The sequence below is a fragment of the Diuraphis noxia genome, unplaced genomic scaffold (genome assembly GCF_037042655.1).
Source record: "Diuraphis noxia isolate RWA-SAM2 unplaced genomic scaffold, SU_Dnox_SAM2 contig0005, whole genome shotgun sequence".
Lineage (NCBI taxonomy): Eukaryota > Metazoa > Arthropoda > Insecta > Hemiptera > Aphididae > Diuraphis > Diuraphis noxia.
In genome coordinates, this window is record NW_028301715.1 from 25,510,147 (window position 1) to 25,521,100 (window position 10,954).

The 10,954-nt window shown below is 29.4% G+C and overlaps 1 protein-coding gene across 1 annotated transcript; it reads left to right on the forward strand.

Annotated features, from left to right (window-relative positions):
• Positions 1-1,004: 1,004 nt before the first annotated feature.
• eIF3a (eukaryotic translation initiation factor 3 subunit a) lies at positions 1,005-10,954 on the forward strand. The gene is made up of 15 exons (XM_015510971.2): positions 1,005-1,191; positions 1,307-1,503; positions 1,572-1,720; positions 1,831-1,981; positions 2,043-2,243; positions 2,310-2,518; positions 4,499-4,670; positions 4,758-5,069; positions 6,003-6,188; positions 8,559-8,696; positions 8,827-9,036; positions 9,348-9,689; positions 9,750-9,964; positions 10,087-10,534; positions 10,643-10,954. The coding sequence occupies exons 1-15, from the start codon at positions 1,143-1,145 to the stop codon at positions 10,703-10,705; spliced, it is 3,042 nt and encodes a 1,013-aa protein (XP_015366457.1). The 5' UTR covers positions 1,005-1,142; the 3' UTR covers positions 10,706-10,954.

Consider the following 10,954-nt stretch of genomic DNA (forward strand, 5'->3'; position numbering starts at 1 on the left):
TATTATTATTTAAATATATATATATATATGTTTCGGTCATTTGAGAATATTTAAATTTGATCTCGGTCAGGTTCCGGCTTCTAAATTTTAATATTTTAAGGCTATTACCTATATTCTAGATCTGGTTATTTTCAGTTCGATTCCATTCCCTGGGTATTCGAGTATGTTATAAAGCCTAAGCTATACAGTATGTTATAAAGTGTAATTATATTATAAATATTTATTTATATATAAAAGTATATAACTCAGTGCTCTGCCCCCGAAACCCCCTGCAAACATGATCAAAAACCCTGATATTCATTTAAACCATAAAATATTATTTAATATCAAATGAGCATTCCTATCAAACTTCAAAAAATTACAAATTCATTTCCACGATCCCCAAAAATAGCCGAGCTCCTATAATAGGCATAAATGTATACATATTCTGTACCTATAGATATATTATTACACGGTCGGTTTTATATTTTTATTTGGGATGGATGGTAATGTATTTTTAAAATCTTCTTTGTACTTTATTAACACCATAATATTGTTGTTATAATAAGGCATTAAATATAGCTACTGAAACTGAACGCTTTGTTTACGAGTATACTATAAAATCTATATTTCTTTCATACAATATAATGTTTAATTAATTAATTTTTTTTTTTTTTTGTGAATAATATATAAAAATTGTCTTGTGAAAGTATATTACTAAACGTAAAACTTGTGCAAAGCTAGATTCTAAAGAATTTTAGTATTTAACTATTCAAATCAAATTGACATTCTGAATTCTCAAATATGAAATTTTTTTTGTACGCGTGTACGCCGTGTTAATATCCACTAATTTTTGAATCTCCCGCCACGTTGCCTGCTTGCCCGCTAAATAAAATTATTGACAGCGTTGGTATCCCTGTGCTTCGTGGAAGATACGACGGTGGCGGGCCGGTCGTCCGATCGGATTGGCGGCGGGCGACGGTAGCGTGCGTCACCCTCACCGGTTTTGGTAACCACTGATTGCAATTTGCGGTATTCGACTTGTTATGCGCGACGAACGGTCACGCCACGTTTTTTCGTCAATTCGCCTGTTCATTTCAGCGAATATCCCTTTCGGCCCGTTTCAGGTTCTACGCGCCTGTGTCTTTTGACGAGCCGAAACCATGTCTAGATACAGCCAGAGACCCGAGAACGCGTTAAAACGCGCCAATGGTAAGCTAACGTCAAGTGCATCAGTGGTGGCGGCGACGATGGTCACCGAGTTGATGAAAGCCGCTGCTTGAAACCGCCCCGGCGACTAATGTACTGCTATTACATGATTTTTCAGAATTCCTGGAAGTCGGACGGCCCGGCCGGGCCCTTGACACCCTGTACGAGGTGTTCAGGAACAAAAAATGGGCATACAACTGGAGCGAGAGCGTCCTGGAACCGATCATGTTCAAGTATCTGGAGCTGTGCGTCGACCTCAAGAAGTCGCACATCGCCAAAGAGGGATTGTTCCAGTACAGGAACATGTTCCAGTCTGTAAGTAACAATACCATTATTATTAGACAGATGCTCAACTGTATTGGTGTCATTGCTTCTCTGTTCAGGTTAATGTCGGGTCATTGGAGAATGTCATACGCGGCTACTTGAGAAGCGCTGAAGAGCGAACAGAGGCAGCCCGAGAACAGTCGCAACAGGCTGTTGTTGATATTGATGACCTAGACAATTTGGCTACGCCGGAAAGTATACTTCTAAGGTGATTTTATTTTTGATATTTCTAATTTATATATTTATACTCCTTATGTAGGTAAGTATGTTATGTTTGATTCCTTGTTTAATTTTTTTTTTTTTACATTCATCATTTAGTGCTGTTAGTGGAGAAGATGCCCAAGACCGTAGTGACAGAACAATATTAACCCCATGGGTTAAGTTTTTGTGGGAGTCTTACTGTCAATGTTTGGAACTTTTGAGAACTAATGCCCACGTCGAAACTTTATATCATGACATAGCAAAAATGGTATAAAATATTGTATAGGTACTTACAAAATATTAGTTCTTAATTACCTTTTTTTTTTTAGGCTTATCAATTTTGTTTAAAATACAATCGTAAAACAGAATTCAGAAAGCTGTGTGATAAATTACGAAAACATCTTGAAGATATTGCCAAGTTACCTCCACAAACTGTTAATGTTAGCCTTTTAAACCCGGAAACACAACAATATAACTTAGAAACTCGTTTATGTCAATTAGATTATGCTATACAAATGGAATTATGGCAGGTAAGTTGTACATCAATTGAAATTGTTCAGTACTATTTATAATTAAATTATAATTTATAAATATAGGAAGCATACAAAGCAACTGAAGATATCCATAATTTAATGTCATTGGCCAAGAAGTCTCCTGTTCCAAAAACTATGGCTAATTATTACCAAAAGTTAGCTATGGTTTTTTGGAAAGCTGGTTATAATTTATTCCATGCTGCAGCTTTATTAAAGCTTTTCCAACTTAGCAAAGAAATGAAGAAAAATATTACTGCTGAAGAACTTCAAAAGTAAGTTTTAACATATAAGTTAGAGATTTCATATTACTATTTTAATGAGCAAATTTGTACTTGATTTGTTTCATCCACAAAAATATTTTTAATTATTATTTGCAATTTGTATATGTAGACAATTTTTACAAATTTTAATGTTATATTTACTCTTAAGAGGACGTGATACCCACATGTGTTGTCTCGTTCTTACAAGTGCATTATATAGTAAATTTTACGTTCAGCAGAACACGTGTAGCTCTTTTAGCATAAAAATTAGTGTGAACTGACCTCTTATAAAATTTAAAGGTAAGATTATTACTGAGTAGACAACCTCATATTCTTTTTATTATATATTAAATTTAAAGGGAGTTATAAGTATTTTAAAATTGTAAATTTTTTGTGCATCTTAAAATATTCATAACTCGCTTTAAATTTAATGTATAATAAAAAGCATATGAGGTTGTCTAGATAATAATCTTGCCTTTAAATTTTATAAGAGGTCAGTTCACTCTAATTCTTAAGCTAACGGAGCTACATGTGTTCTGCTGAACATAATATTTATTATATAATGCACTTGTAAGAACGAGACAACACATGCGGGTATCACGTCCTCTTAATTTATTAATACATTCAGGTGTAAATATAAAAAAAAATAAACTAACTTATAAAGTTAATATCTTTCTAGTTCTTAATTTTTAGATTAAAATATGTTGTGGTAATAATTTATTATTATGCTAACTACTTATGTTATATACATAAGACAATTTTTTGATTCCTTTGCTACCTATACAGGCTATACATTACCTGCATACAAATGCTTGCCTTCTTTAATAAACGACAAGTAATTTAAGTCACAATATGCTTCATCAATAATGTTCTTACAGTAAATATGTCTAGTGCTCTTCTACCTTAAAAAAGCTTCAGTTTATTATGTAGGTAAATCTAAAAACTAAATTTTATTTTATCTAACTGCCTATCTAATTTATATATATATATATATATATTTATGTCCTACCAATGTCCTTCAAAGCACAGAGCCCTTCATTAACAAGCACTAAGTGCCCATGATTAAGAGATAGCATATCTTAAATCTTTATTATCCTTAACTATAATTTCTGAATTTATTAATAGAATACTTTAAACTGATACTTTTTGATATTATATTATGTTATTGCTGTAATGTATTTATGCCTTATGCCTTATGGTAACCAGTATTTTGCTGTTTTATCATAAACTAAAAGAATTATTAAAAATCATGAGATTAATGAATATAAAATGTTGGAAGATCAAAATTTTCAGCAAAATAAGCTATTAAAAAATAACATTTTTTAAACTTTTTACCAAAAAATAAAATTCATCTATCCTGTGTCCGTGTGAGTCTAATAAAAAAAAATTTATGATATATATATATCATCGCAGGAGATGTCATAAATCCTCGTGGGACACTTAAATAGTGTCATGGTTGCCACCTAACCTGGAAACCTGGAAATCCTGGAAAAATCAGGGAAAACATGGAATAGTCAGGGAATTCGCATGCAATTCTGGAATTTATATTTCAAATCATAATTTATATTTTCCCTAATATTTCAATGTAAATCATTCATTTCAAAAAAAAATACTTTACTTTATTGATAAAAACAATATGGAAAATATGGAACTTGTAAACAATAAATTAGGTATTCCCTAAAAATTTTAAAGCATATCCATTGTCAATTTAAATTATTATTTAAAAAAAAAAAAAAAAAAAAAAAACGGTTTTAGGTATATTAAACTTAAAAAATAAATAAAAATTTACTCTTAAAATTTATATGGAAAAACATGAGAAAGTTATGGAAAAGTCAGGGAAAATGACAAATGAAATATTGTGGCAACCATGAGTGTCGATCAGGTTTTAGAAATGCTGATCATCAAGCAATCATGTACAACATTTGAATATTATGACTGCAATATAACTTATAATTAACTATTAATAAATTTTTTTTTTTCGTTATTATTTAGAATGGCTTCTCGTGTTCTGTTGGCCACTTTAGCTGTACCACTACCATCTGCTCATCCTGAATTTGATCGATTCATTGAAACTGATAAAAGTCCTTATGAAAAAGCACAAAAACTTGCAGTCCTCTTAAGTCTCCCTGCACCCCCTACAAGAATTACTCTTATGAAAGAAGTTGTAAGAATCAATAGATTAAATTAAAGTTAATTTATTTATGTATGATTTTGATAAAATACATTTTTTTAATCTGTTATTATTTTATAGGTTCGTCATAATGTTGTAGCTTTAGCATCTGAGGATTTACGTAATCTTTACATGTGGTTAGAAGTAGAGTTTCAACCTTTGGAATTATGCAAACGAGTTGAAACTGTGACTGATCCACTTATTGGTAGTGGTAGTGAATTGGAAGGATATGTTGCTCCCGTGCGCGAAGTAACATTGGCAAGATTAATTCGACAACTCTCTCAAATTTATGAAACTCTTGAATATAAACGGCTCTTAGAATTAGCTTCTTACTGCAAGCCTTTCCATATGGAACGTGTATTAGTTGATTTAGTTCGCCATAACGATATGCAGGTAAATTCATTAGAATTTATTATAAACTAAATTAAAAAGCATTTCTTTGGTTTACTAATAAAAATAAAAAATAAAAGGGAAATATTAAACTATTTTTACAAATTGTAACATTTATCATGTCTTTAACTTACCTAAGTTTGTTTTATTTTTTAATTTTAGCTTCAAATTTTGATATTATGTCATAATTTAATCAAATTATTGATTGACTTTAGTATTTGAACATTCTCTATAATAATGACAATAATTATAACATTATATACAGGGTGATTCTTTTATCAAAGAACACTCATTATTTAAAAAAGTATTGACTTTTTTAAAATATATTTTTACATAGTTTCAAGTTGTTAAAAAACCAACGTTTTTATTTAAAAAAAATTATTTTTTAAGTTTTTTACTCTTTTGAATGAAAACAGAGTTTTAATTTCATATTCCAAAGCAGAATATTTTTCTAAGTATTTTGATTCATAAAAATCGAGTTTAGGACGAGTAGTTAATGAGTTATAAGTATTTAAAGTTTAGACAAGCGGAGTAGTGGACTAACATTTTGTGGGGTAACCCCGTACCACTCCACTCTGCTAATTAAACTTTAAATACTTATAATTCATAAACTACTCGTCCTAAATTCGATTTTTATGAATCAAAATACTTAAAAAAAATATTCTGCTTTGGAATATGAAATTAAAACTCTATGTTGTCATTCAAGAAAGTGAAGAACTTAAAAAATATTTAAAAATATAATTTTTTAACAAAAATGTTGGTTTTTTAACAACTTGAAACTATATAAAAAAATATTTTGAAAAAGTCAATACTTCTTTAAATAATCTTTGATAAAAAAATCATCCTGTATAGTTACCTTTTTCTATAGTCATATATAAAACTGATTGTGTTAAAAGATATATGAACATAATAATTTTTTTATGATTTAAATCCTAGATTCGCATTGATCATGGAAAAGGATGCATTCAGTTTGGAATGGACTTGTCAGAATCACAACGGGAAGATAAACCAGAAGGCCCAACTTTACAAACAATGCCTAGTGAACAAATCCGTACTTATCTAATCAATACTTTTAAAGTATTATCTAAATCTGCAAGTATTATCAACCCAGAAGCTAACAAGGTAAATAAAATATATAATAATTGTTCCTCTAAGATAATTTTCAAATATTTTATTTTATGGTTAATCACATAATACTAAATAAGTTATTTGTTTGATTATTTCTAAATAATATAAAATGTTTCTTTAAATAGCTAAATTAATTAATTTTTATAACTCAAGTGGCTTATATGAGTTAAACTTTTTTTTCTTCAAAAAAACAAAACAAATATCTAAAACTATTTAATTGAACATTTTAGTCATACAGTGGTAGAATCTTTAAATGAGAATTGAGGTAAACAATAACTATAATCAAAATTCCAAAGACTTAAATTAGAATGGTGATCAGTATTTATTATAAGATAAAAAACTAAATAAGATTAATATTTGTCTGTTAATACTTAATACTTATACTTAATACAAAGGTAGAAATAATTAGAACAGTATTATCATGACTGTTTTTGTCTAAAAACCCAATACTTTGTTGTGGATATCAGCATGATCTCCATGACTATTCATTTGTTCTGATGATGTTCACTGCTCTCAACTACCACTAATTCTTATAAAACCATTTAGAGGTAGCTTATTATAATTAATTTAATATTACTGTTGCGGATATATGATGTCTTATGATTTCATTATGGTAATTCTGAATTAATCATACTTTATTGTCTAAATGATGAATAATAAATCTTTGCGGATATCGGCATGATCTCCATGATTATACATTTAGTCTGATGATGTTTACTACTTGTAACTACCACTAATTATTATAAAACCATTTAGAGGTAGCTTATGAGGACGTCGCACCCGCATGTGTTGTCTCCGTCTTACACACATACCACATGGGAAATGTTCATTTGCTAGTTTCAATAGGGTATTGTCAGTTTTGATATTAGAGTGAATCCACCTATTATCAAACTTTTAGGTAGCAACATTATCTGTGTTCCCTCGTAGGTTTTTTACGGTATTTGAATTTTTAAGTGAGTTATGGGTATGTAAATTATGAATATTTTAAAATGTTCATAACTCACTTAAAAATTAAAATATCGTAAAAAACCAACGAGAGAACACAGGTAATGTTGCTACCTAAATGTTTGATAACAGGTGGATTCACTCTAATTTCAAAAGTGACAATACCGTATTGAAACTAGCAAACAATAATTTGCTAGGTCATATATGTGTAAGATGGAGAAAACACATGCGGGTTAGACGTCCTCTTATATTAATTAATATGATATTATGATGAATTTAATATTACTGTTGCGGATATATGATGTCTTATGATTTCAACATGGTAATTCTGAATTAGTCATAATGTATTGTCTAAATGATGAATAATAAATCTTTGCGGATATCGGCATGATCTCCATGATTATACATTTGTTCTGATGATGTTTACTGCTCGCAACTACCACTAATTCTTATTAAACCATTTAGAGGTAGCTTATATTAATTAATATAATATTATGATGAATTTAATATTACTGTTGCGGATAAATGATATCTTATGATTTCAACATGGTAATTCTGAATTAGTCATACTGTATTGTCTAAATGATGAATAATAAATCTTTGCGGATATCGGCATGATCTCCATGATTATACATTTGTGCTGATGATGTTTACTGCTCGCAACTACCACTAATTCTTATTAAACCATTTAGAGGTAGCTTATATAAATCAATATAATATTATGATGAATTTAATATTACTGTTGCGGATAAATGATATCTGATGATTTCAACATGGTAATTCTGAATTAGTCATACTGTATTGTCTAAATGATGAATAATAAATCTTTGCGGATATCGGCATGATCTCCATGATTATACATTTGTTCTGATGATGTTTACTGCTCGCAACTACCACTAATTCTTATTAAACCATTTAGAGGTAGCTTATATAAATTAATATAATATTATGATGAATTTAATATTACTGTTGCGGATAAATGATATCTTATGATTTCAACATGGTAATTCTGAATTAATCATACTTTATTGTCTAAATGATGAATAATAAATCTTTGCGGATATCGGCATGATCTCCATGATTATACATTTAGTCTGATGATGTTTACTACTTATAACTACCACTAATTATTATAAAACCATTTAGAGGTAGCTTATATTAATTAATATAATATTATGATGAATTTAATATTACTGTTGCGGATAAATGATGTCTTATGATTTCAACATGGTAATTCTGAATTAGTCATACTGTAGTGTCTAAATGATAAATAATAAATCTTTGTGGATATCGGCATGATCTCCATGATTATACATTCGATCCGAAGACATTGGTGTAAAAAATATGTCTAATGGCAGAATTGTTAATTAAAGAGTTATTAATGTATCTTTTTTAATTGTTAAATTTACTTTTTTTTAGAATGAATGCAAACAAATCCACCAATCTCTTATTAGGCATCATCATGAAACCAAAGATAAAGAGCATCAAAGGATTTTAGCTCGCCACAAAATAATTGAAGATCGTAAAGAATACTTAGAAAGATTGAATACTGTTCGAGTAATTAAACATTTTTAATTATTTATATTTGTGATATGGTTTATGTGGTGTATGTAGCACATACCTAATAAATTATTTCATTTATTGTTTAGTTGTATTATTAAAGTACATATTTTATTTTTGCGTGTAGGAAGAAGAAGAAGCTCGTCGTGCAGATGAAATTGCCAAGGCTGCTCTCGCAGCTGAAGCAAGACGTTTGGATGCTGAACGAGAAGAAAGAGAAAAAAGACGCCAGGAATCTGAGCTACAAGCTATTAAAGATAGGAATTTCAAAGAAAAAATGCAACAAATTTCTCAAACAGCTCATGGTCAAAAAGTTTTAAAAAAACTGAATGAAGATGTTAGTTAATTAAAACATAATATAGCCTTATTCAATTAAGTATTATATATTATTTACTGACAAATCATTAGTGTTATGAATCTATCAGACTTAAAAAATTTTTTGTTAGTTATTAATTGATATTCATTATTAGAATAGGTCAAATGATTTTATCATTTTTATAGTATTCATTTTAAAATGGAAGTTTCACAATTTAATTTAATTGTATATGTTGGTAGTCAGTAAATTATATATGATTTGATAAAAGTGTATTTGTACAATACTATTTCATTGTAAAGTTGTTATTAATATTGAAAACAAATTTTTATTAGGCTTTGAAAAATATGGATGCTGATGAAATTGCTGCTAAAGAAGCTGAAGAATTGGCGAAAGAAAGAGCAGAATTAGTACAGAAGTTAAAAAATCGCAGGAAACAAATGGATTATTTTGAAAGAGCAAAGAGAATAGAAGAAATTCCTTTATTAGAACAGGCATGGAAAGAAAAACAAATTCATGATAAAAAGTTCTGGGAACATCAAGAAGCTGAACGTATTCAGTTAGCAAATCAAGAACGAAAATTAGCAGAACAAAACCGGGAAAGGTTAGCTAGAATGAAACCAGACATGGATATATTCTTAGGAGAAATGAAAGAGCGTCGCACAGCTGAGTTCCAAGTAGGAATTATTATATGTTAATGTTGTCATCTTATATTTATATGCATTTATTTTATTTAGGCCAAATTGGCAGTGTTTGAAGAAGATTTGATTGCTATTCGTAAAGAGAGGTTGGCAATAAGAAAAGAAGAAAGGAGAATTGCGTTGATAAAACAACGCGAAGAGGAAAAGAGACGTAAAGAAGAAGAAGAATGGTTACGTAAAGAAGAAGAAAGGAAGAAAAAAGAAGAAGAAGAAAAAAAGAAAAAAGAAGAAGAAGAACGTTTGGCTAATTTGTAAGTTAAACTATCTTCATTTGTTGAAAAATTAAGAATAATGTTAACATAAATATATATTTCACATAAGTAATGCTTAACATTTTAAAATGATGATTGAAAAAATAAAATATTATCATTAGGGCTCGTCAAGAACAACTTGAAAGACAAGCTGAGATTCAACGTAAAAAAGAAGAAGAAGTACAGAGGAAATTAGAAGAGAAGAATAAGAGCCTTTCATCATCAACATCGTCTTCCTGGAGGAATTTGGATAAAACCAAAGAAGATACAAAATTATTTAGTTCTAATCGAGACAATAAAGATAGAAGAGAAGGAGGGTTTGGGCGCACAAGGGACGATGGTCCCCCACCTGAACGTCGATCCTTGTTTAGTAATAATAGAGGCTCTGATGAACGCAAAGGAGTGTTTTCAAGGGATAATGACCGTGGTGGTTGGAATCGTGGCGGAGGTGCTAGTAGTACTGGTGGTGCCTTTGATAAAAATTTCAAAGAAGCCCCGAGAGATGGAGTCCGTTCTGCTTTTGACAGGGATACACCAAGAAAACGAGAAATACCTTCATCTAATGATCAAGTGAATTATTATTTCTGAATTTAGTATACTTAATACACATTCATATTTTGTTCTTATCAGTAATCTATATTAATTCTGAAATAATTATTAATAATTTATCATTTACAGGGTGGAGGAAGTTCATGGCGCAGTCGTGCTCCAGACTCTGAGGATAAACGAAAGGCCAAGTGATTTTAAAATGAATGTTAATGAAATTGTTTGTCTTCACTTTTTTTTTCTAAATCTAATATATCCATATTTATAATTATTTTCTTATTATTTAAATGTAGAACATTTGAGCTATGGTCATGTTTTTTTTTTTATCTTAACATTTGCAAATAATTATATAATATAATTACATAAAACAGTGATAAATATATTTATGTATGACATTCATATATTTGTATATCTACATAAATAAACATTATATATTAGATTTAA

What these genes read in the sequence shown, in the direction of transcription:
- eIF3a (XM_015510971.2), top strand. Translation starts at nt 1,143, where the DNA reads ATGTCTAGATACAGCCAGAGACCCGAGAACGCGTTAAAACGCGCCAAT. An exon ending in CCGGAAAGTATACTTCTAAG is followed by an intron (nt 1,721 to 1,830) that starts GTGATTTTATTT and finishes TTCATCATTTAG; the next exon opens with TGCTGTTAGTGGAGAAGATG. An exon ending in TTACTCTTATGAAAGAAGTT is followed by an intron (nt 4,671 to 4,757) that starts GTAAGAATCAAT and finishes ATTATTTTATAG; the next exon opens with GTTCGTCATAATGTTGTAGC.